The sequence below is a fragment of the Telopea speciosissima genome, chromosome 2, assembly GCF_018873765.1.
Source record: "Telopea speciosissima isolate NSW1024214 ecotype Mountain lineage chromosome 2, Tspe_v1, whole genome shotgun sequence".
In the NCBI taxonomy this organism is placed as follows: domain Eukaryota; kingdom Viridiplantae; phylum Streptophyta; class Magnoliopsida; order Proteales; family Proteaceae; genus Telopea; species Telopea speciosissima.
In genome coordinates this window covers 61,716,506-61,743,291 of record NC_057917.1, presented here as the reverse complement: position 1 = coordinate 61,743,291, position 26,786 = coordinate 61,716,506, and the positions used below count along the sequence as shown (strand labels likewise).

General features: G+C 36.2%; 2 protein-coding genes and 1 long non-coding RNA gene across 4 annotated transcripts; 1 reads left to right on the top strand and 2 right to left on the bottom strand.

Annotated features, from left to right (window-relative positions):
- Positions 1-18,941: 18,941 nt before the first annotated feature.
- On the bottom strand, positions 18,942-26,744 carry LOC122652123. Its single transcript, XR_006331559.1, has 3 exons — positions 26,733-26,744; positions 24,770-24,773; positions 18,942-19,216 (listed from the first exon to the last, which is right to left on the bottom strand). It is a non-coding gene; the product is annotated as an uncharacterized LOC122652123 (long non-coding RNA).
- LOC122652120 (serine/threonine-protein kinase PBL34-like) lies at positions 19,232-24,348 on the top strand. Of its 2 annotated transcripts, none has more exons than XM_043845792.1 (6): positions 19,232-19,406; positions 20,328-20,647; positions 20,777-20,912; positions 21,849-21,982; positions 22,067-22,190; positions 23,427-24,348. In XM_043845792.1, the coding sequence occupies exons 1-6, from the start codon at positions 19,262-19,264 to the stop codon at positions 23,879-23,881; spliced, it is 1,314 nt and encodes a 437-aa protein (XP_043701727.1). In that variant the 5' UTR covers positions 19,232-19,261; the 3' UTR covers positions 23,882-24,348. The 2 variants fall into 2 exon arrangements, with proteins under 2 accessions (XP_043701727.1, XP_043701728.1); XM_043845793.1 differs by having other exon boundaries at positions 19,247-19,325.
- LOC122652121 lies at positions 24,965-26,694 on the bottom strand. Its single transcript, XM_043845794.1, has 4 exons — positions 26,601-26,694; positions 26,362-26,507; positions 25,664-26,195; positions 24,965-25,162 (listed from the first exon to the last, which is right to left on the bottom strand). Exons 1-4 carry the CDS (start codon positions 26,627-26,629, stop codon positions 24,997-24,999), a joined length of 873 nt encoding a protein of 290 aa, XP_043701729.1. The 5' UTR covers positions 26,630-26,694; the 3' UTR covers positions 24,965-24,996.
- Positions 26,745-26,786: the final 42 nt, after the last annotated feature.

The window sequence follows — 26,786 nt, the reverse complement described above, 5'->3', positions numbered from 1 at the left end:
CAGAGAGTCTTTGTGTGATTCATAACCAAACCAAGAATCGAATCAGTTTTGAAAATCGATACTCAAACTTAACAGGGTTCTTATTCACTTCTTGCATGGTTTGGTTCCAGTTCCTGTACTTGATTCATATACTATAATATAGTAATATTATAAAATATTAATATAATATAATATATTATACTATAAAATAGTAGCATTATAAAATCGAATACTAATATTAGTAATATATAGTACGTACAATATATTTTATAATATTAATATATTATAGTATATTAGTATTACATTGATATACGTACTATACTATATTAGTGCCCAAATTCAGTTTGGTTTTGGTTTTCAAACCAACGGTTCGTATGCTAGAATTGGAATCAAATCGAACTAAATTTGGTTCAATTCTGATTTGAATTTCAATTTGACATCCTTACCAAGGCATTAAGTTGAGATGGTTCCTCACCAAGGACCAAACTTAACTGATGTGGGACTATATCTCTAGAATTCTCTTTTCTTAACATTTTAACCCTTCCCTCACGTGTAGCTTCGACATATTTGACTCTACATGTGGAACGATAAGGAGAACAACAGACTAACCTGGATTCTGATAAAAAGTTGGAGGGTTTAACCCAAGACCTTAAAGCATTAGGTGGAGATAGCTCGACTTAACCAAAATTAACTATTCCTCTATAACTGCAACATCTCAACAATATTCACAAGAAAATGACATATGCTTTGATGCAATGAAATGTATGAAATATCAATGAATCAATGATATGTACTTACACTGTTAAATAAAATTTGAAATAAGTAAGACTGAAAATAAAAAGTTTAATATACATTAAAATGTAGAAATTAGAAAGTAAAACCTATTATAGTTTTTAAAGGTTTTTGATAATCCCAAATGAAGAATGGATCTCAACATTTTGTGTTCAAACAAGCTAGGATTTTGTCTACTTAAGAACACTTTCAATGTTGTTTCATCAAAGGGTAACTTAAGGACAATGTGAACACCTTTCTTTCTTGTAGTCATAATAGCAAATCAAACTGTGGTATGAAACATAAAACTTTCTCCACTGATAAGATATCCCATTATGTCCATTTTGACTAGTTTAGATCTTACAACCAAATCCATCTTGAAATCATTTAGATGTGATTAGTTAGGAGTGCAACTTGGGCCAGCCAATGAGAAAATTGGGGTTAAAATTTAACTTTATCAGGTCAGGCCTTATGGACTTAGCCCTTTCAAAATTCACCAATTTCCCAACTCATATACCCTGAGTTGCACCCCTAGAGTTAGGTAAGTTTGATCCTATTTGTATGTTAAACCATACAGATGGGGCAGCTTGATCCTAGTTCAAGGCCGGGCTTATCGAACCCGAGATTTTTTATGGGCTGAGATTGGCCCATGTTACATTTTGAGGCCCAAATTTAAATCAGGTTGGTTTGACATATCTAACCAGAACTGGCCTGTTTGTTCATGCAACCTTGCATGATGAAATGTAAATAATAGGAATTGAAGTGGTATAAATCTTTGATTGAGGTTTTTAAAAATGTTTGCATTAGCAGGAGAAAAGAAGATTGAATGAGATAAAAAAAAATAAAAAAATCTCATACTTAAGTGAGCTTTTAGTAGCTTATGTTGTAATTAACATTAATTATGCAGGTTAAGAATGGGAGGAACATGCATTTTATTTACAAATCACAGCCTTTCAGCAACTCTAATTTCTTCATGTGGAATTGCTAATTAATGGTGAGGTTCTTACTGAAGATATGCTTCAAATTAAAGGTATATTATGAAGGCTAGTTTTTAGTAGATCTTTTAGTTTCTTTTGCTCTCTTACAACTTATCCTTCTCCCAAGGAAGGTGACCCCTGAACTCAAAATGTTGGGATTGGTCCATTCTTGGATTGTAACCCAACCATGCCTTGGTGGGTCCTTAGAGAGAGAGAGAGAGATATGAAGATGAAAGTGAAACTAGAAAACATGGAACCATGTGGCACAAAATTGCTCATCTATTTTTCTCTCTCTTCTTTCGCTATCTTATGATGAGATGGTTGGCCTTTGGTCTGACAGATCTCTAGAAATGGTTCTACCCATACATGATGATATATACATATTCCACATGTTCAATGGACAGAGAATTTATATATAAACCATCAACTTAATTAATGGGTCTCAAGTCCCAACTAAGGAGATTAATGCTAATTAATATAACTAAATTTAAAAGTATGATTCGGAAGTTTTTAAGCATAATATGGACCCTCTTGACCCAAGATTTTTCCTTACAGTATAATATATAGCATAAAAAAAAAAAAAACGGCATCTTCTCTCCCTCAATTATATGTAGATGTTTTTAACTTTTTGGATCTAAAATAGGATATCTTGTTTGCTCAAATGATGGCTCTCAGTGGGCTTACAATAATAATCTCTCTCTCTCTCTCTCCTCCCTCTCTGTCTATCTATTTATCTGTCTATGTGTGTGTATTCAAATTCTTGGTCACATCAGATCCTAATCATATGGCTTAAGTATTATTAATGATCCCAATAGACTGTGATGTGGACGGTATGGAGGGAAAGGGAGAGGAGGGGGGGGGGGGGGAAACCCCACTAAACCAAGTGGGGCCAATGGGTATCACCACTTCCTTACATGGGTTTTCAAGATTTATAAAACTGTAAGCATCTCCCATAGCTCAGTTATGCTTTAATTCATTCTCTCAAAGCATCATAGAATTCCTTTGTTTATGATTGTTGAAGAATGACCTCTCAACCCAAAAATGAAAAAGAAGGAATGACCTCTCATCAAAAGTGCCCCCGCCCTCCCTCTCTCTCTCTCTCTCTCTCTTATTTCATTCCTCAGGTTCTTCCGGAGAAATTGTTGAGAGAGAACCTTATGGGATTGCACTCAAATATGACTATCTCTCTATCAATTTTGACCAAAATAATGAAGAAATATATATCCATATGACAAGGTTCCACCTTCAAAGCCATTAAATAGAAGTAGGTACCCTTCAACCAAAAAATAAAAAACTAAAAGTGGGTTCCCATGGATTAGGGAAATTAATTTTAAGTAGTTAAAACTTAAAAACCCACAATCACAAGCCTTAGTATGGAGAGAGAGAATCAAAATGTTTGGCAAATGATGACCTAAGAGCCAACCAAAAGAAGAGGAAAATGGAGAATACTAACAAGTGAGCACCAAAAACTTCAACATTTCTGGTAACCTTTTTTCAAACTGATATTTATGGGTTTAGTTATTCAAACATGTCATTATTGCCTATTAAACTATTATTATATATGAATTAAGGATTAATTTAAACCTATTCACTCCCTCTTCTTCCCACTGTAGTTCTATACACATTTCACAGAGATCCAACAGATACAAGCACAACTAAGATCATGACCCTACAAGGAAAGAAGGTTAGTTTATTCTTAAAGTCAAAATATGATCCACTTGTCACCCAAAATTGATCTTGTTTCCTACAGTAAGACATTGTATATAAGACAATGATTTCTTCCATTATCTTTGATTTAGGCCCGTATCAAGATCACCTGGACCATCAAATAATTGTTAGAAGATCGATAGTGATAGGCCTTAGGTTAGACTTTAACTTGAATACGGGTTGATCTTCTAACAATTATTTGGTGGTCCAGGTGATATTGGTAAGGACCTGCATCAATCTTATGAAAACAAAATGATGTATACGATCTTAAGAAATTTTGTATCTAGGATATATTGACCTTCACACAAGTGTTGAATATGATCGCACACTTCTTATTAACAGTATAAATTTACATAAATATTGCCTACACAAAATTAAATATGGAAGACCTTATACAAGCTTAATTTTCAACACAATAGGTGGCTTGCAAAAAAACTAAGTTATGAGACAGATACGAAGGAATGAAGATCACTCTTAAGAAGAGATAAGAGAAAGAGAGAGAGAGAGAGAGAATCCCAAAAAACGTCAACTTTTAAATAAGCACAAGACATTTCGCGTGTCTTGAAAAAATATACTCTTTTGTTTTGAAGATATATAATTATATCTTGAAGATGCGTTTAGATAGAGCCACATTTTTTTAGACTCTACTCCTCTTCATATATTTCAATTTTGTCAAATTATAATATTTACAAAATAGATGCTTATCTAATGATCCACAATATCTTGTATTAGTGCATTCTAATAAAAATAGATTTCCATATAAAAGTCTATTATCATTTTACCGAGAACATCTGATGTGATACTATTCTTTCCTCTCTTCCTCACAAGAATGAATAAAGGAAGAAACACAAAAGAAGAAAGGTAAATAATTAACAAAAATATTTCATAGGTGGATTACCCTTGACCCTATGGTTAAAAATCATTAAATGCTAATTATATGACTAAGATGATCAAACATTGATCATAATCACAAAAGATTATTAAACGAATAATGTTCCAAATTTATTCAATGTGAATCTGATAAAATATGCAGCACATTATAGGTCATGAGTTAATACTGGCTTAGCAAGAGGTTTAAATCCTTATGCCTTATGGGTCTGTTTGTTTGCCGAAAACAAAAAAGAAAGTGGGATAGTAAAAGGGGTGGGACTCAATTGTAATGGCCGGGGGTGAGGATACAGAAAAAATAAAAAAAAAAGTGATTTTGTGGGTCTCACATTAATAAAATAAATAATTCCCTTTCTTTCCCACAAAATCCTACCTAAAAATGTGGGATTTTGGAAAGGTATGTGGTGGGAAAATTTGTCCACCACATCAGCAGACAATCCTCTTAAATTATGAAAAGTTGTCTCATTTCTCCCATCTCAACAACCAACCAAACATGTGTTTTGGTGTTTTATGGAAAACTTAAATTTTTTTCCACCCCATTTTTCCTTCCAAATAAACGGGCCCATGAGAAGCAGTGTTTCTGTTTAATACTCCAAAATATCTATAAATTTATAGAAAAAATTTTCAAATCTCTCATATACAGAAATAAGATGCATTAACCCATAAGAATGAAATTTTATTATGAAAATTTTCAACACAAAAAAGTACCTGCTCCCCTCCATTTCATTCACAAAAGGTGGCCATCATAGAGTAATTATGGACTCAGGCATCTGTGTTTGTTATGGAATAACAGATAATGTTATAATATCTGCTTTATAAAAGACTCATCTATTACAATGTGTTATAATATAGTGTTTCTCACCTCTGATCTTGTTGACATAGTCTTTTTTTTTTTTTTTTTTAAGGTTTTAGACTCCATTTCAATCATATAACCTCTCATTTATTGGTATTCGCATACCCTCTCATGTACATTCATGTATCTTCTCCGTAGTCCTTGGACATTCTTTATAATATTGAATTATTTAATTATTTATTTTGTCTCCTCATCAACTCCTTTTAGGCCAAAATTTGATATTTGAGTAGGGGACTTTGGGGTTTACTTTTTCGACAAAAAATAATTATTTAATCTATCTTGTGACAAAACTAATTGTTTTCCATCAATCCCATTCGTTGTGTTTTTACCTTTTTGTCTTCTTCTAATAATTCAAAATGAAGCTAATTCATGATCGTGTGTTTTATCTATTGGATTCTTCTATATAATCAATACAAAATCAGGTGACTCCCTTTTATGTGGAAATTTTGTGATAAAAATACTTCTAGATGGTTTTTTCTATTTTTATAATAACTTTTTATTTCATTTGGCATCTTAGGAACAACGTCATTCACAATGCAGTTAAGCTTGATCCAATATGGGTTTTATCCAATATCCGAAAATGGCTTTGCAATCTCAAAATCTACCATATCCCAGATATTTCTAATGGTTCCATTGCGACTAATCTTGTTTTCTCTCTTTTCGATTGCATTACAAATATGCCTATATATCATTATCCTATTCTCATGTGCGTAGGTTCTGTAGTATCCAATATAGACAGATCAAGATGGGTATTTTCTATTTTACTTCATGGTGAACTTAAACTAATAGCTACTGGTTTTTTGGGGACTAACAATGTTTTGGAGACAGAATTTTTTGGAATGCTTCAGGGTTTAAAGTATGTTCTTGATTTCCATATCAAGCAAGTTTGGTTTAACTCAAATGAGCTTGTACATATGGTCAAGAATCCAATGGCTGCGGTGTGATCTTTGCCGTTGTTACCTATGTTGCTTGATGATAACAAAGAGCTGGAGCATCTTCCTATGAATTCCATTATGGCAGTTCTCGATTTCTGGTTCTCTCCTATCTCTTCTTTCTCAGTTTTTTTCTTTTTTTTTTTTCTCTTCACCACTCTCGGCCTCTTTCTCTCCATCAGGGCAGCAACTATGAGGAGATCTAATGCAAATTTAGTTGTTGCCCTCAATGTCACCTCATTGAAGATCTAAGAACAGTGGTGTGACCTAAATCTGCCGGCAGGTTATTTCCATCCTTGGAGATCGAGCTCTTCTTACACCTGAAGTTTGATTTCTACTTTTATGGAAATTGTTTCCTGCTTCTATTGGTCTACACCAGTCCTTAGTTGAAGACTGCAGAAGTGATTTAGATCCAGTGCTGCACTTTTCTGCAATTTTTTGCAATCAGTTTTCTGCAATCAAGCTTTCTTCCTAAATTTGTCAAAATTTAGGGTTTTTTATTGGCTCATCAGAAAGAGCTAATTTTTGGAGGATATCTTCCCTGGTATTAGAAGGAAACTCGACCAAGGTTTCAGCCCATTCTGACGGCTGAAAATTCTGCAAATTCAAAACCCATCATTCACATTCAAATTAGGTTCTTTTTGCATATCTGAATTTTTCTGTCTGGCTGATTCATGGGTGACTCAGAGATGACTACTGCTAATTCTGGAGGAGATCAAACTAGGTCTGATTTTCTTTCTTATGCTACTGCCATTAAGCTTGATGGTACAAACTACTTAATTTGGGCCAGATCATTATCCCTACGAGTGGCTGGTAGGGGACTCACTGACCATCTTACTGGCACCACCAAACAGCCTACTGAAGAAGGCGTTGCTCGTACTAAATGGGCTACCAATGATGCAATGTAATGTCCTTTGTTCTGAACTCTATAACCACTGACCTCTCTAGTCAGTATCTTCTCCTTGACACTGCTACATAGATATGGACAGCTGTCAAGGGTACTTATGGTCTGTCAGGTAGTGGTGCTCAGGTTTATGAAATTAGGAAGACACTCCAAACCACTACTTAGAAGGAGATGTTTGTCACCAAATACTATGCTGCCCTCAAGTGTTTACGGCAGCAATTGGATCACTATGCTCGGTTTCAGCCTATTACTACTGTTGATATTACTGCCTACCACACCCATGTAGACCAATTCCGTGTCTATGATTTCCTGGCTGGCCTCAATAATGACTATGACCCTATTCGGGTGCAAGTCCTTAGACGGGTTCCTTTCCCCACTCTAGATGAGACCTTTTCTTATGTTCATAGTGAAGAGACACAAAGGGCTACCATGATAATTACTACCAAAGTTAAGAGATCAGCCTTACAGACTGCTGGCCCCACTCCTGATAGTGTTGCTGCTTCTACTACTACTACCAAAGAGCTTGTTAAGTGTGAGCATTGTCACAAACCATATCACACTAAGGCTCAGTGTTGGAAATTACATGGGAAGCCAACTGATTTTGAGGCCAAACGTGGTCGTGCTAAGTCTAAAAACAAAGCCAATCATACTGAAAGTGTAGCTCCAACTCCCACTGCTGACATTGGTTTCTCCCAGGAAGAACTCCAGGCTTTGCGTCGTATGTTGAACACATCTGCTGCCTCTATTACGTCTGCTGCCAATTCAGGTTCCTTCTTTGCCTGTACAGGTATTTCTTTTGTTGGTCATTGTACATCAGTAGTATCTACTCCATGGATCATAGACTCCGGTGCTACTGATCACATGACAGGTTCTTCTAGCCTTTTTAATACATACTCTCCTGCTTCTGATAAGGATAAAGTCAAAATTACTGATGGGTCCCTCTCCTCCATTTCAGGGAAAGGATCCATTGGTTATTCTCCTTCCCTTACACTGTCATATGTGTTGCATATTCCCAAATTTATAACTAACCTTCTTTCCATTAGCAGTATCACTAAATCCCTGAATTGTAAAGTGACATTTTTTCCCACTCACTGTGTTTTTTAGGAACTGGACTCGAGGAAGACGATTGGATCGGGTAAAATGCATGGTGCATTGTACCTGCTTGATGACGATCCTTCACCTACTCAGGCTTTACCTTCGGCATCTTTCTCCTCTGAAATACATAAATGACACTCTAGACTAGGCCATCGCCCCTTAGGTACTTTATCAAATTTATTTCCAACATTAGTTAAAAACTGTAATAAGGAAGGCTTTTTTTGTGAGCCTTGTGTCTTGGCTAAACAGACACATTCAACTTATCCTATTTCTAATAAAAGACCCTCTTCCTTATTTCATACTATTCATACTGATGTATAAGGGCCTAGTAGGAGAGCTTCCCTGAATGGCCATCTGTGGTATGTTACTTTCATTGACTGCTATTCTAGGTTCACTTGGGTATACCTTATGCACATAAAAACTAAAGTTTTTTCATGTTTTCAGCATTTTCATCAATTGATTAAGACCCAATTTACTGCCACTCTTAAAATTTTGAGGAGTGACAATGGGAAAGAGTATATGGAAGGTCAGTTCCAAACATACCTTGCTGCCCATGGAATCCTGCATCAGACCAGCTGTGTCGACACCCCAGCCCAAAATGGTGTGGCTAAGAGAAAAAACCGCCTCCTCTTGGAGATGGCTAGGGCTCTTATGTTTGCTCGCAATGTCCCTTCCCTTTATTGGGGGGATGCTATCCTTACTGCAACCTATTTAATTAATAGGCTAGCCAGTCGGGTTCTTCTTTCCAAAGCCCCTATTGAGATATTACTTGGCTCTTCTTCCTTTATAGTCCCACCTAAGGTGTTTGACTGTGTTTGTTATGCCAGGGATACAAGGTCCCCTGGTAAACTTAAGCCACGTAGTCTCCGTTGCATTTTCTTGAGTTACTCTGCTACGCAGAAGGGGTACAAATGTTATTACCCCCCATCCCGCAGGACTTTCGTCATCATGGATGTTGTCTTTCATGAAAATGTTCCCTATTATGTGTCCCCACCTCTTCAAGGGGAGAGTGTTAGTGAAGAGGTGTTGACTAGTGACTCTCCACCTCCACTTCAGTCTGTTTACCACGAGTCTGAACCAGTTCGGCCTACCCCTAGTACTCCCCCTGAGTTAGGGGGAGAGGTTCCTATACAGGGGTAGACCATTTTTATTCAGGGGGAGCAACCTACCCCGGTCCAAACTCCTATCCAGAGGACTATTAGTGAATTTCAGAGGAGGATTGATAACAGTAATAATATGCAGACCTATGCAAGGAAACATAAGCAGGTTCAATCAACTGTTGCTAGAATACCCATCCAATTACCGAACCCGGATCCAGAACCTATCTCTCCATCTGGTAATATTCCTGACTTACCTATTGCTCTTCGCAAAGGTGTCAGAACTTGCACTCAACATCCCATAACTCGTGTTGTTTCTTATGATTCCCTTTCCCCATCCTTTCGTGTCTTTATTTTTTCTCTTTCTTCTATTCGTATTCCAAACAATTGGCAGGAAGCTTTATCAGACGGAAAGTGGAAGGCAGCTATGATGGAAGAAATGGAAGCTTTGAAGAAAAATAACACATGGGAGCTTGTGGTTCTTCCACCTAGAAAGAAAATCGTTGGAAGTAAATGGGTGTTTGTGGTGAAACAGAAGGTGGATGGCACTGTGGATAGGTATAAGGTACAACTCGTGGCCAAAGGGTTCACTTAGACATACGGCATTGATTACCAGAAAACCTTTGCACCTGTTGCAAAGTTAAATATTGTTCGTGTATTATTATCATGTGCAGTCAACCTTGGATGAGATTTGCAGCAGCTAGATGTAAAAAATGCATTCCTAAATAGAACACTGGATGAAGAGGTGTATATGGATATTCCACCAAGGTTCTCTTGTGACAGAAACTAAGGAAAAGTGTATAGACTAAAGCGTGCACTTTATGGGCTGAAGCAGTCACCTCGAGCATGGTTTGTCTGGTTCCATAAAGTCATGATTTTTGTAGACTATAAGCAGAGTAATGCTGATCACACACTCTTTATAAAGAGGACTGACAAAAAACTCACTGTTCTTATAGTCTACGTTGATGATATAGTGGTTACTGGCAATGATGGTGATGAGATCAGACGGCTGAAGACCTTCCTTGGACAAGAATTTGAGATTAAAGACCTAGAAAAACTACGATACTTTCTTGGGATTGAAGTAGCCAGATCTTCTAAAGGTATTTTTCTCTCCCAAAGGAAGTATGTCCTCGACTTATTGGCTGAGACCGGATTGCTAGGCTGTCGTCATTCAGATACTCCTATGGACCCTACTGTTCGACTCAAGGAGAAAGAGGGTGAGCCTGCTGATAAAGACCGGTACCAAAGACTTGTAGGGAAGCTGATTTATCTTTCACACATTCGTCCTGACATTGCTGTCGCCGTGAGTACTGTGAGCCAGTTTATGCATGATCCCTACTCTTCTGATATGGAAGCTGTTCTTCATATCTTACACTATTTGAAGTCAGCTCCTAGAAAAGGAATTCTTTTGTCTACACATGATCATCTACAGATAAAAGTATACACTGATGCTGATTGGGCTGGTTCTGCAGATCGTAAGTCTATTTCTGGGTATTGCTCATTTGTAGGTGGAAATCTTGTCACGTGGCGTACTAAGAAGCAAAATGTTGTTGCTTGTTCTAGTGTCGAAGCTGAGTTTCGAGCTATGGCACAGGGTATTTGTGAGTTAATCTGGCTTAAAGGGTTGCTACAAGATCTTGGTGTTCCTATTCGTCTTCCTATGATGTTGTACTGTGACAATAAGGTTACAATCAACATAGCACACAATCCTGTACAGCATGATCGTACCAAGCATGTTGAGGTGGATAGGCATTTTATCAAAGAGAAGTTAAAAGATGGGCTGATTTGTATTCCCTTTGTGACATCTGCGGATCAACTTGCTGATATCTTCACCAAGGGATTGTCTGAAAAATTGTTTCATCCCAATCTAGTCAAGTTGGGCATGATCGACATCTTTGCTCCAACTTGAGGGGGAGTGTTGAAATAGGCTGCTTACCCGATTGGGGTAAATAGTCCTAGTTAGATTAGGATTAGTCCTACTACTCCTAGCAGATTAGGATTAGTCCTAGTCAAGTTAGGAGTAGTACTAGTCAGATTATGATTCTCTTCTTTTATTTTTTCCTTTGTTTTATTGTTTTTCCCTCAACCGAGTCCTATTCTAGCGTTCCTAGTTGTATTAGGAATTCCTAATAGGATTAGGACTGAGGCAACATTCCTATTTCTACTTTGATTAATTGTACAATTCCTCTCATAGGGTGGTAGAAATGACTACCTTACCCCTACTCAAACACACTACTCGGGTGGGGTCCAACCCCCTCTTATTAGAGGCACTAGGGAACCGTACCGGGCAGAGAACCGTAGATGATAATTTTCCTACTAGGAAGACCCATCTTTTTGTTAGAGACAATATTGTGCAATTCTTCTTTCTTTAACTTAATATATAAAAATAAAAAAACAACTCAAATGTCTCTCTCTCTAATCTTTTATTTTTACGGAGGGGGGGGAGAATAGAGAGGGTGGAAGGTACCAGCCAGGAGACTCGAACTTGAGACCTCCTGGTGAGCATGGGCATGAAGCGCATCACAGCTCGCCAATTGCACTAGGCAGCTCTCTCTCTAACCTTTATTCCATTGTAAATCTCTTCCTTCCCAACTCTCTTTAATTTACTTAACATACATGGTGATCCACATTTAGATTAGAAGGAATATGTTTCCTACAAGCCTTCATGCCCCGAATGTCACTATCCATTTTTTTTATTTTTAAATTCAAAAGACTGCGCGCACATCTGTGTTCCATCCTAAAATATCCCCCTTTTCCATACTTTTAGTTTACTAAACGTACAATATCATATAATTTTTAGTAATTGTATCTCACAATTAATTATCTTTCTTTAAAACCTCTATTTTTTTTTTATTTTTCTATCCAATTGCATTTGTTTTCTACTAATATATAAGGGAGTGGGGTTCCACCATGTACTTCGGTCTCTCTTCTACCATGCCCTCATTTTGATTGGTAGGTGCCAGTTCAATTAGCGCGTGAATTTGATGGACATGTTATCCCCATCTCATTTAATCATGATTAAATTTTTAAAAAGACTTAATTTAATTTTTTAAATATTTGAAAAACATAGAGAAGTGAAATGAGGAGACCCCACCTATCCAATGGTTAGATTGCAAATCATCAACTCACCTAATTAAAAAGCACAAAGCATGTTAGGAAATATCCAAGGTAAGGGTGTGCTAATGACCTTTTCCGATCTTATAATATAAAAAAGGGGCAAGGTTTTCTCTCTTCTACCTAGGGTTGTAAATGGATCAGATTCGGTTCGGATAGTGCTATATCTGCATCCGCATCCGATTAGCTATCGGACGGATTCAGACAGTGCTAAACGGATACGGATCGGATATTTTATCCGTTTACGTGTAATATAGCTTTTCGGATAGCTATAGCTTATCCATATCCGCATCCGTTTAGCTTTCGAACGGATTCGAATAGTGCTAAACGGATACGGACACGGATACGAAAATGGATTTCTGCTATTCATTTACATCCCTACTTCTACCCATTCTAAAAAATTTCCTTCAGAAGTTGCTATTTATGGGAGACTATTGGTCATTATGAAAGTGGATAAGTATGCTATGCAATGAGAATTTTAAAAAATAAAAAATAAAAGATTTTCACTACATTTACACGTCAAATTTATTAACCCATTTTTTAGCTATATGGTCCACCCTATATTCAATGGTCTAATTGTGTTCAAAACATTATCGCTACTTGCATGGCAAAATTGAATTAGGCCAGTACCCCTACCAATTAAGGGTGTCAATTGATTTGATTTCATTTTGGCTCAGGCTACAATATGTACAAACTGAAATTGAGTAATTTTTATAACCTCGAAACCAAAATTGAATAGAATCGATTTGGTTTTATTAGGTTTCGGTTTCATTCTGTTCGTAAACAGTCTCAATAATTATGTTAAAATCCTATTTAATTGAAAATAACCTATTGAAACAAATAAACTTAAAAAGGAAATTACAAAATTCTACAACATCAAATCTAGTATCTTTCAACTCTTTTTACGCAACTCAACAAAAACACACATAGCAGGTAATTTTCACATAATTGTAGAGTTTAATATGGTTTAGGTCTAGTTCGGGTTCAATTTATACAATTTACATTTTATTTGGTTTAAACCGACGATTTATTGGTCTAAAATCGAACTGAATGAAATTTCACTTTTCAAAATCAAAATCAAATAAAAAATATAATTTTTTTGCTTGATTCAATTCATTTTAGACGACAGATTTTGATCCCGATTCTAAATAGATGCCCTTACTACCAATACATAGCAAGGGTCCTAGAAGGTCATGAGATCAACTTTCTTGCTATATGGGGAGGGGGTTTGGCGAGGGTTCGGAAATAGATGACTAAATATAATATGGGAGAAAGAATGATACCTTGTCGCATGCGAGCCGCATAAAATGACTGTTGCACTCCCATGGAAAGGTAGAAATCCCTGAGGGGCCCGGTGGTCATTTCGTGCGACCCTGTGTCTGGGCATTGGGTCCGATGGTCATTTTCTTTTTTTTATATAATATATCTTTTTCACTACCAGGGAGGGAGGGAGGGAGGGAGGGAGAGAGAGAGAGAGAGAGAGAATGTCACATGTCAAGGATAGTTTGAAACCCAAGAAAATATCCACAAGCTATTTTGTCAATGGAGTTGGAGGAATTCCACATTAAGAGAGTGGAATCAAAATCTCCACCTAAAATTGTGTACTTAAAACCAAACAATTCAACCTGGGTTTACTGAATCATTTGATTATATTTGGCATTAATAATGAATCCTGTAAGATTTCTACCAAAAAAAAGAAAAAATCCTATAAGATTAACATCAAGAACAAAAGCATAGCTTGCTGACTAGGATTTTTTTATTCAATACGAAACCCTCATGGTGAGTGGAGTCAACTTGGGGAACCAAGGAGCCAAATCAGGGAGTTATATAAATAAGTGGGTTTTTTTCATTTTTATTCTATTGTAGATGTGGTCTGGTGGCATCATTTTAATTTTTAAGCTGAGAATAGGGAAAAGGATTGTGGGTTTGAATTATTATACATATTATCTTAACACAAATTTGGATCTATTTATGCATATAATTAGTTTTAATTATTTAGATAATAAATTTTAAATTAACAAAACTAGCACATCGTTTAATGATAGACATGTTGGTTAAGTTATTAAAAATAAAAAAATTTAGAGTTCAACTCTTATTATCGACAAATTTTTATTGAAATGAAGCACCTAACACGGTATAATACGAGACTCGTCTCTAAATTAACTCTCAACTCGGTAAATTATGAACAAAAGTAATGAACAAAAAAAGAAATGCTTACAACCCTCACATAATTATCAAGGGTGTCAATGGATTAGGTAATCCATGGTTAATTTTTAAGCCTATGGGGGCCATAGCTAGACTGATCTCCATTAAGCATTAAGCATGCAACCTTGAAGGGAAAAAAGAAGAAAAAATGTCCATCAAATTGTCTTACTTGGACTAATTCCAAATTTCAAACAAGACCCATGTCCTTCTCATATCTGGTTTTTTGTTTTTTGTTTTTTGATGAAAAGAAAATTAAAATTACTAATCAAATATTACATAAGTCTAAGCTAAGTCCTACTATCGTACTTACATTTTTAGATATGCGAGCTCTATTAGCTAGTACATGAGCTGGCTGAGTTACAGATCTATGAACTTTTTGAAAAAACAATAAGATTTAAAAACTTAAAGTACGACATTTTGTTGTGCAAAAGATGAAATAGATTCCATGGCCAACAATGAAAGTTCTCCTTTTGCATCCAAAAAATCAGGTGCGATGAATCTGTCCAAATAGCTAGGTACTTGATGCCCTTGTCCTCAGCCGTTCTGATCCCTTGTTCAATTTCCTTCCCTTCCGCTTCATCTGTCAACTAGATCATAAGGTCCAAATTATAACTTTTCTTGTAATGACGCCTCCTTTTGGTTGTCTATAAAATAGAAAACATACGTTGGAAAGTAACACAAAATACAGGAAAAGAAGATGGAATTGAAAGAAATTTGGATTTCCTTGAATTTTCTTGGTTGTTTAGGAACTTTTGATGCAAATGTAACTTTGTTCGGATTTGATTATCCAAAATTCACATGAAGTATGGAGGGAAGGACCTATTTCTTTATGATCATTGCGAATTCACAACTTTACCTTTTTCATTTGGTCTTCCAGCATTTTAAGCATTTTAATCTTTTTTTGGTACTCTTTCAAGTATTTTACTCGTTTCCTCTTAATCATCTTTTTTTTTCTTTGCGTTTATTGTTCTCTTTCTACCCTTTCATACGTTACTCTAAACCTGACAATTTTCTTTTCTAAATAGCAACAATTTTGTAAAGTTTAGTATTTACCAATTTAAATTATATCGTCATGTTCTATATTATCCAGATGTGGCTTTGAGATTGACGAGTTATTGTATTTGTCCCTCGTCCTCAAGAAGCCTTTGTTTTATATTAAGGTCTTCTCAAATATATATAGTATGAATGAAGAAACCAAGTTTGTGAGCTCACATCATCAATAATAACCAATGATGATGATGATGATGATCACAAAAATAACATTGCTGGTGTTAGTGGAGATAATAATACTACAATAATCTTAAAAAATCAACCATCCAATGCCTCTACCAAGGTAAAATATGGTAAATTTCGATTAATAGTCAACCGTCTAATAAGAAAGATTTTAATTATTTAATAGTCTCTAGTAATAAATAATTTTTAATGAACAAACTTTGTTCAAAGTGAAAAAAAAAAAAAACCAATGATCTTGAATACACATTGAATAATAATAATAATTAACTAGCATGTTTTAGTATAATATTAGTTATTGACTCTTCTATTAAATATATACTTATGTATCTTTGTGTCATCATATACATTCACGTTTTGGCAATAGTATTTTAACTAATGAGTTGACCTAATTTTAATTAAAAAAATTCGATGAAAGTAGTTTGATATAATTTCTTAAAAAGAAAATACTAAACAAATTAAAAACAAAGTTTCTTGTCACTTGCCATTCATCATTTGTTTATTTGTTGAGGTGAGGAATCCCTTCACTATATAAAGGATTTTTTTATCTTTAAAAAAATTAAAATGAATTTTCTTTACTTGTAGGAGTATAACACTTTGCATTAAAACAGATGTGGAATAAATTTTTTTTTATGCAGAAGATTATAAAGTCTTTTTCTTACGATAATGAAAATTTATTAAATCATTTTTCCCTCTGTATTTACTGGAGTTCTAGATAACATCTAATACATATAAGTTAATAGTAAATTGTGTCACATGTATGAGATTAACCCCTAGACTATGTTTATGATGATATCACTTGGGATCTTTTGGATTACGAAAGGTATATATTTGTGGATTAATTTTAATTAAAATTCTTTGTTGATGACGGTGTCAAAGGTAAAGATTTTTATCTTTTTGTATAATTTTATTTTTTTTATTTGGGAATACTTGGTCAATAATTTTGTACTTCATTTTTTTGCTTTAATTTTATTTTAAGCTTATCTTTAGCCCCAAAAATTTTGTGTCTCACAAAAGGGAATATAAAACAACTATTCACTCTTTGCTTACTCTGATTAAATCGAGAACATAAAAAAGTAAAATCTCATGAGGCTTTCTATAGAAACTAACTTTAAAAAATGTCTTTTTTTTAAAATCTAGTTAAAACATTACCTTTCAGTAATACGATTTTCACTATTAAAAAAGCTTGTAGGATCCCATCATTTAAGGCTCCTTTTCTTACAAGTAAAATAAAATAGACATTTTCTAATCATTATCAACAATGTTTATCTCAAAATTTCACTAAATATAGTAATTAATTTTGTTTCATTTATCGATCAAATTACTTTTGAGTTGAATTCATGATCTCCAGGGACACATCCACTCTATTGACATTGTCCCAACTTCCAACCAACTATGCTAGCAATTCTCTTCTTACTCTGTGTGAAGAAGAGATTGCTACTTTAGATAAGTCATGATAAATACATACAACACCATTGAATTTATTTGGGGCTTATTATCATTTATAGAATCTCTCTTAAGTTGATGCAATAGAAGTATGAGAGCTAGATATCATTCTAGCACAAACAAACCCTTGAATTCACAAGGTAGAAAACCTAATTCCACAAAAGAAAATAGAGATGAAAATGACTTATTTATAAATTTTAAGATGAAAATACAAACGATCAAGAGACCTTATATAATAGGTTGGGGGACATTTCGAACATAGAAAAATACACCAAAATTCAAAAAAGTGGCATCAAAACTTTGGATCCCTAGACGGCCTTGAAAACGAAAAAATTACGAAAGAACGCATTGATTGTCACTTGTAGATCTTTGTCTCTCCATTTTCAAAAATATTATAACAGCGAATTGGTCAAGTGTAGACAAAGTTATGCCGTCCGGAAATTAGCCTAGACAAATTAGTATTTTCTTTCAAACCAAGTCACCTTTTGCTGGTTCGTGGAGTCCAGGAATTGTGTCGATGGTTCCTCTACATTATAAAGATATGAAAAAAAATATGACTTGTTATAAAACCACTTGAAATAACAATCTAAAAAAATAAAAATAATATCACTAATATCCATTGTTAAAAAAAAAAAAATGCTACAATAAATTTAAAAATAATCTGTATAAAGTATAAACAGCAAAATATCCACCTAATTATATCATATATGTCCAATAGGTAACCAAAATATAATTCAAAGACAATATGTTAAAGTGATATTATAATCAACTAGAAAGTGAAAACTATTGTCTCCTTATCCACACATCATAAAAAAAAATGAAACAATCAATTCTTATCACTATTTTTTATTTTAAAAGATAATACAATATTTATGAGAAATTAAACAGTATATTAATTTGATTATGACCTAGCAGCACAAAAAAGTATCAAAGAATTTTTACAAAAATTTATTTTAAAGTAAATTTATTTAAAATTTTATTGGGCTATTTAGAAAAGGATCGAGATCAATAGAAATAGAAGTGCTATTATTTAGCTAGAATATAATATCGTAAAAAAAATTATATAACAAAATAGATAATACAACTGGTATTACTTAGCCAGACTATATTTGTAAAATCACAATATGATAGTTGTTTGCCTCAAATAGATCATATTATGATAAAGGTTCTACTTGGTGATGTTTTCTATGCCCTCTCACAAGGCACCGTGAGATGACACCTCTACCTCCTGAGTAGATACCCAAGCATGCTCATCCACAGGTCCATGCGCTTGTGTAGAGACCATGCGACCAAGTAGAGGTCTCTTGCCTTATAATAAAATAATATTTTTCAACATTTACTTACATTTAAAGTCTCATATAATTAATTATATACAATTATACACTATAATAATTATTTTAATATATCATATTAAATATATTTTTTTTGGGGGTTAAAAAATATTCTTTTTTCTCTTCTCATACGATCTACGGATGAAACTTTCACAGCATTGCTTTGCACAGTATCTTTGCTGATATAATAATATGAAGGAATTGAAAAAAATGCTTGTGCATGCTGACCTATTCCAAAAGATTAAAGCAAATATTCTCAAATAAGTAAAATAATTTTGATTAATAGAATAAATAAATTTTTTTTTTGGGGTAGAAGATTAATAGAATAAATAATTGAAACCAAAAAAAAAATTAAGAATAAAAAGTGAGAAAGAATAAGGGGAGCACAAATGCACAATGGCTTACTCCCTTAAAACAAGAGAAGAAACCAAGACCAAGAGAGAGGAAAGTTGAGAGAGAGAGAGAGAGAGAGAGAGAGAGCGAGAGAGACCATCTCATCATCTCATATAGAAAAGATGGAGAGATGGTGGGAAAAGTTCTTTTTGTACATACTGCGGTGATGGTGATGGTGATGATGATGATGATGCCTGTAATCTCCAACAAAAACAACAAAAAATTCACTCCACTCGCAGTTCTTCTCTTGACTGCTTTTGCTCCCTTCTTTGATTCTTATACCATGGAGTCTATCTGGGCTCGCTTTTCCTATCTCTGAAGTACTTTTACTAACAGCCCATGAAGCTAAACAAGGCAGGAGAGATGGATAAGAAGTGTGGGTGCTGGACGGTAATCAAGCGAGGTATTAAGGGATCCTGCAAGTCCTCTGCTTCCATTGATTCTGTTAACACTCTTCCAAGTACTAGCCTTGTTTATGACGCAGGTAGTCATGGCTTTTGATTCTCAACAATAGGTTCTTATTTGAAAATTGAAATTATGATTTGGGCCTTTGATAAATTAGAGCTCCTGATATTTCTCTGTTTGATCCAACTCTTCAGCGAAATGCTGGGGGTGTTTCTGAACATGAATCCCCTCCGTCTTTTCTCTTTGGTTTACTGGAACAATTTTGTATTTTGAAGATCTTCTCTCTGGTCTTCTGTTTCCATGGGAGCTGCAACTATCTGGGTTCTTATGTCCTTCCTGATTTTTCCAGCTATTCTGAATCAGGTTATATTCAATTTTGGTTTTGAAATATTCTAATTTCCAATTCGTTAGTACACTCGCTAATACTGGATTCATGAGTTTTAACTACCAGAAAATATATATATTTTTGGGTCTTCATTTTGTTTTCAAATTTATTTCAGAGCCCCTATTACTTTGCCTGTTAAGACCTTCCCCTGTTTCCATGGAAGCTTAGAAAGAGTTGCTGTTATGCCTCTTTCAAGTTTTGAACCAGTCTAAAAGAAGTTACCATTGTTTATGCATTTTGAAATGGTAGTTCTTTGTAAAAAGGATCTCATACTGAGCCACCATAGATCTGCCGCTAATGCAGCCACTGGAACTGGTCATTTGAGTTCTATCAATTAGGAAGTACATCTTCTCTATTGGTCTCTTCCGTGCACAAGATTCTGTGATGGCTAGAATATTACCCAAATTTCCTCTGCAAGCTACTTAGTTTACTTTTTCATTTATTCCACTGTCTGATCAAGCTAAATAATCTCCTAAATTAAGTGGTCACCCAAGGAAGTGATCCCCATATGTCGTTACTGATGAAACAACCCATAGATGGTACCAATTCTAAATTTTGTTCACCTTTTTCCTTTTATGCAATCTATACAACTGACAACAGATACTGTTATTGCAGTCACTGAGACTCGATATTTGAACGCCAGCAACCGAGAGCTCTCTGCTCCCAACGAGGCTCAGGTCTCCAATGAAAACCCTGGTCCACTGCCTTCCGAAGAGCAACCTTTTCATGAATTGCTTCAATTTAGTTTTCAGGAGCTTAAGTCTGCCACTGGGAATTTCAGACCTGACAGTATTCTTGGGGAAGGTGGGTTTGGGTATGTTTTCAAAGGATGGATAGAGGAGAATGGAACAGCTCCTGCGAAACCAGGTTCAGGTGTCACGGTTGCAGTTAAAAGTCTGAAGCCAGATGCTCTTCAGGGTCATAGAGAATGGGTGGTTAGTTTATCATCTGTTCTGCATTTGGTAGATTGCTATTAGAAAAAGACAGCTGCTAGAAGCTACATTTGGATATGATTATTTCCTCCTACCTAAAAAAAAAAATACATGATTATTTCTTAAATGCAGGCTGAGGTTGACTTCCTTGGACAGCTTCACCACCCCAATCTTGTAAAACTAATTGGTTACTGTATTGAAGATGATCAACGGCTGCTTGTCTATGAATTTATGACCCGGGGAAGTCTTGAGAACCATCTTTTCAGAAGTAAGTGTACACCTCTTTCTGTTATTTTATTCTTGTAGGGGTTTCATCTGGATGGATCAAACCGTCTAATATTGAAATTATATGGGAAACCCCAAAAATTATTTACTTTAATAACCACAAGGTTGTCTAACTTTCATCGGCCTTTTACTTTTTATCTGGAATTTTTTTTTGATTGTGAGCACATTTATTGTTGTGATTGATAAAATGTTCTTATGAATTGTAGTTTCCCATCCATGGAAGGCTTTACATGGTCAATTGTGTCACACTATTCTCTGTTTCTTAAGCAAGATTTGATCTCCTGTTTTCTAATTTCTCCGTGCAGACTTCTTCCCCCACCCCCTTACTTGTCTATATGAGTGGTACTATGCCACTGTCAAAAAACTATTGCTTTTCTATAAAATGTTGCCAACTTCATGTCTAAGAGTTGAACTGGCTGATGTAAGTGGCCTGGGCTATTCAGGATGTATTCACAATTTATAACCTCTAAAGATGGTGTAAAGTTTTGGTAAAGTGAATTTCCCTGGATATCCTTTATTGGTGAATGTTGCTTCTTACATATGTTCTGTCACCGTATCAATATCCTACAATTACCAGTGGTTTGTAAGGTTGGATAAGCTCTGAGACATTATCATCAATTAGAGTTCTGGAGCTTGGGATTTGGAACTTACTATTGTCTAAGAACATTTGTCGTGGTAACTAATAAAAACTAAGCTATGGAGTGAATTAAAATGTGAAGATTGAAAAGTAAGCAAAAACTGTAGACCATGCAATACTGTCAAACTTCAGCATGTCTGTTGAATTTTGGAGTTCTTTGTACATTGCCATTGGTTGGTGATCTCAATCTAATATCCTCTAATTCATTATTTGATTGCCATGTTTGAGAATCCTTTGACATCATATGCGTTATATTCATGCTGTTGGTTACATTCCATGAAGGGACACTGCCTCTTCCATGGATCAGCAGGATTAAAATTGCACTTAGTGCAGCTAAAGGATTGGCCTTTCTCCATGGAGGTTCTGAACCGGTCATTTATAGAGACTTCAAGACATCTAACATATTGCTTGATACGGTATGTGACCAAAACTATGCGAAATTGATTGTATTGAAATTTTTTTGTGTCTCTATCTTATAATACAGAATTTTTGTTTTAAAGGAATACAACGCGAAGCTTTCAGATTTTGGCCTGGCGAAAGCTGGTCCCCAGGGAGACAAAACACATGTCTCTACTAGGGTTGTTGGGACATACGGCTATGCTGCACCAGAATATGTTATGACAGGTGTGTAGTTATATCACAGTTTGAACTTTTAATACAACAAAACCTGTTCAGTTTGAGATACTGACCTCAGAATGTAAGGTCACAGCCTTATATTAGGCATTGGGTAGTTGCTGAACATTTTGACACATTTCAATAGTAAACCTTGATATGCATTTACGAAAGAGTATCATGTTGGGAGAAATTGTTAGCTTCACATTGCAAAGAGATGGTTGTGCACACCTTATAATATGCAAATATAATTGTATCCCATTCACAAGGTGAGGTCTTTTTTTTATTTTTTGGGAGGGGGGGGGCCTGAAAGTTCTGTTTTTTTTCTTCCCCATATGTAAATTGTATGAAATATATATTGAGATTTTTCACTGTCTGCTGCACATATGCCTCACATTATGTGAAACTTTTTGATACTGACATATTATACAACCTTAATGACTACCATTTAGATTGTGAAGTTGATTCTGGACCTATAGTCATAATTATAGTTGTCACGGCGGTTAGGTGACCCAAGGCGTTGGAGAGGGTAAAAAATCAAGGCGACACCAAGTAGGCGACCAAGGCGCCCAAGTCGACCAAAGTGCCTGGACGCCTAGGCGTCGCCTGAGGATCTGATCGAGTAGGCATGTGGAAGACAAAAACAGAAAGAAAGACAGGAGAAAAGCTTGCTGTTGCCAATGCCTACTCCTCGACCATTTTAGATCGGAAATCACCTATTCAATCAGTTGGGAGTCCAGCCATGCAACCTCCATACCCTATGAAAGAATCAAATCAAGACCGAAAGAGGGACGCTGTCATTGAATCCATTCCATCGCACTATTCTGGAATTTATTCATAATATTGACTCTTTGATAGTGCACAAACTTAATGGTACTTAGATGGTCAAAGTGATCGCCAACCTATTGTTTTGTATGAAGGCACAGAAACTCATCAATCATGTGATCATTATTGTTACATTTAACACAGCTTTGGTAGTACTTTCTTAATAATTTTTTAGTCGATTTGCTTGTGGCTTCATGAATAATTTACTTGTACACCACTTGTTCATATCATAGAATAAACCTCCCCCATGATTGAAAAATTAGCATCTAGCATCTTTGATTGGATGATTGGTTCATATTCTGAGAACCTGGTAAAACAGCTAGCATCAGATTCCTAGTTTCAACAGCATTTTCTTTCTTCTATGTTGTGGAAGAGGTTGAGGTGAGTACTGACATGTATTTATCTGGTTCTCTGTTGTTTCAGGGCATTTGACATCAAGGAGTGATGTTTATAGCTTTGGGGTTGTGTTACTTGAAATTTTAACAGGTCGAAGGTCAATGGACAAAAATCGACCTAGTGGGGAACAAAATCTTGTTGCATGGGCTCGACCATATTTGTCAGATAAGAGGAAACTTTTCCAGCTAGTGGATCCTCGCTTGGAACTCAACTACTCTGTTAAAGGGGTGCAAAAGGTGGCTCAGTTAGCTTACTACTGCCTCAGCAGGGACCCTAAATCTCGCCCTTCAATGGATGAAGTCGTGAAGGGTCTTACCCCATTGCAAGATCTTAATGATTTTGCCACCCATTCTTATCATGCTCGTTCAGCTCAACAAGGGTGGCGCAGAAAAAAATCAGATGGGATTCAACAGCTCACTTACACCCAGTCCAAGAGCGGTAGGGAATCCCCATTGCATACTGGTAAGCAGGATTGTAAATAATTGAGCTGGGTTTATTTTTATATTTATCAGGATACTCCACTCCACTTTGTATTCCATCTGGTTGGCACACTCTGATCTGAGCCAATTGCTCGGATGAGGCTTATTATTGAGGAAATGATGTGGATGAGGGCATATGCAAAGTTCAGATGTTTCTGCATGGATCTTAGGGTGTTTGAGATCCAGAACAGCCGGGACACTGAGTACCCAAAGAGCTGGCACATTTTGAGGAAGGTGCACTACATCCTCCTATTTGCGGAGCCCTTGCGGCTGAATTGTAGATCTGACCGTTGAATTGGGGTTGTTTTTTGTATTCATACCACTGTTGCAATTGGAATATGTCATCAAAAGTACATAAATCCCAACATGTCCATGATTGCTATTTGCAATGTCTTGAATTTGATTTACTTGGAGTTTTTGAAATCAGATTTGGTTCATCTCCAATTATGATCGAAAATGGTGCTTCCTTATGGTTCTTTGAATTCTACTCCAAGATGATTGTGGACAGTGGACATCCTTAGCCAATTAGTAGTCTTTTATAGCCTGCTTAGAGCTGTGCAAAATCAGACCTATTGACCCCTTAAATCAAAGGGGTCAATATCAAGACTTGAATGGTAGTTGTTTGTTTCAAGTTTGTACAAAAGATAATTAATATTTCTCTGAGATGTGAATATTTAAACTTTGAACCACCTTGCACCTAAAAGTTCATCAATTGGGCAGCCTTTGTAGATACCAGTTATCTCTACAGGTAGTTGATTTTGTAGAAAGTGATGCTCATCGATGCACTCTAATAGTGCAAAAAAAGGTGTAGCTTGGTACTAATACCTTCGAGGTGGACTACAATCTCACATACACAGAGATGGAAAAACAGTTCAAGGATGTGATTATTACCTAACTACAGAGATGACACTATAGATTCATGTTGCTAAGGTAATCAACATACATCCATTACACAAATCCAGAAGAAATAAGAACTTCTTTCCATTGTACAGCTGCAAGTTCAAAGAAATACCCGGATGATGTTTTACACGACTAGTTTGTTAGAATTGGTTTATTGATCCACATTCCATTTGATCAACTCATCATCTTGGTCATCTCTGTGCATGCTGCTTTGCTTGCTACTTCCCTGAGGCCTTGATGATCATAGAAACGGCACCCTTCTGAAGCCTTTGGTGGGCGGCAAACTGGTGGACTGTATCTTGAATCCCGGCTAACGCCATCAAGAATTGAGCAGCATCCGTTTGGCTCAACAGTTTAGTCACCACCACATCTAGTGTCTTGTACCTGAAATTGCGCACATTTCTCATCATCTTAGCATGGTCCTGCTCTTTGGGTGTATATGCAGTGTCAACCTACAAGACGATATGCTTAAGGGTTGTGAGAACCATGAGATACATTCCCCTCTTCAGCTCCCATCAAGAGCTATCAGGATCTGCTTCATCAGAGACTGTAAATGCTCATCTGATAGGGTTGAACCTGATAAATGAGAAATATCATGTGGTTCTCCACCCCTGATACCATTTTTGACGACTGGGAAACTAAAGAATCTGATCGAATGCAGACCTTCTCTTGCAATGAAGCAATGGGTTCCTTCAACCTCATGTCTAATTGAAGCTAGTATCACGTGCTATTGATCTACCTTAAATCCTTTATAATAACAACCATTATTCTGCTATACCACAAGTCTACTGCAAACAGTTATGGTTTTAGAACCTTTCTATAGTCAGTGGAGCCATTAAAATCAACCATTAACAGAGAGGAAGAGAAGGGTTTGAGAGTTGAGACCTCAGTTGCTGGGCCTTACTAATGACCCGGTCGATCTTCTTGAACTCCGACTGAACAGCAGCGAGAGCAGCGCTTCTATTTTTGGCTGCTGGGTCAAAGAAAGGGAGGTGAAGGATGCAGTTGATCTGGATCTCGGCCATCTCCTCGTCCAGCACGGCCTCATCGATGCGGGTCTCATGAATGAGTTCCGAAAGCAATCGTTCATTGCTTTTTGGGTCAAACAACCATGAAGCAGAGGATGAACGGACGAGGGAGCCGAGGAGTTGGAGAATTGCAGAGGGACGCCAATCACCAAGCCAGACCAGAGAGGCCATCTCTATTGGGGGCATCCACTTGGGCATGAGGAGTTCGGCCACTTCCTCGAGCTTTGAGGGCACCCTGGGTCGGTTGGAGGGAGTACTGAATCGCCTGACCTGTTCTTCGATCAAATCCTGAAGTACCAATGTTGCCTTCAGCTGTTTCTCCATCCGTGCGGTTCTGATCCTCTGCTCCTGCCTCCATAGCCCATACTTCTCGATCGACCTCTTCTCCTCTGTTTTATAAAAACTTAGATCATGAACCCTTTCTTTAAATTGAGTAGTTCGAGTTTTCAGTTCTTGGAGTTCTTTTGGAAAGAACTAACTCTCAGTGAGATTCTTGGAACTCTGGACATCAAAATGTAAAATCAGGCAAGAGAGGAAATGGGCTTGGGTCTTTACCACGTTTAGAGAAATCTTGCCTGTGGAGGCTTATGCACTTGAAGTTCTCTGCTACATCATAATCATCGTTTCCTTTTATTTCTTCTTCTTCTTCTTCTTCCTTCGCTTCTGCATCAACTACTCCTCCTCTATCTCCATGGGCTTGCCTGCAAAACCGACATAAACCCATACATCAGTGCTTAATTCTCCATCAATTGCGTCACAGCTACTTCCTGTGTATGATAAGTAGAAGAAGTTACGAGACGAGCCGGGGTCCTGTCCTCTTCATTGTTCTCTTCTTTCTTGGCTTCCTGTGTCAATTGTGTTCACTGATATTGCTCTTCTTTCTCTCTCAAACTGCAATGGTGGAAGGAAAGGAGGGAGCGGGAAACTACTTGGTACTCCATATACGAAGAAACTATAAAAGAAGAACCTTCAACGGTTAA

Excerpts from the sequence above, each read along its gene's own strand:
- LOC122652121 (XM_043845794.1), bottom strand. The coding sequence starts at position 26,629 with ATGAAGAGGACAGGACCCCGGCTCGTCTC. Across the intron at positions 26,508-26,600 it reads ACAGGACCCCGGCTCGTCTC|GCAAGCCCATGGAGATAGAG; the intron begins GTAACTTCTTCT and ends TCGGTTTTGCAG. Across the intron at positions 26,196-26,361 it reads GCAAGATTTCTCTAAACGTG|AGGAGAAGAGGTCGATCGAG; the intron begins GTAAAGACCCAA and ends TTTATAAAACAG.
- LOC122652120 (XM_043845792.1), top strand. The coding sequence starts at position 19,262 with ATGAAGCTAAACAAGGCAGGAGAGATGGATAAGAAGTGTGGGTGCTGG. Across the intron at positions 20,648-20,776 it reads AGGGTCATAGAGAATGGGTG|GCTGAGGTTGACTTCCTTGG; the intron begins GTTAGTTTATCA and ends TCTTAAATGCAG. Across the intron at positions 22,191-23,426 it reads ACCAGAATATGTTATGACAG|GGCATTTGACATCAAGGAGT; the intron begins GTGTGTAGTTAT and ends CTGTTGTTTCAG.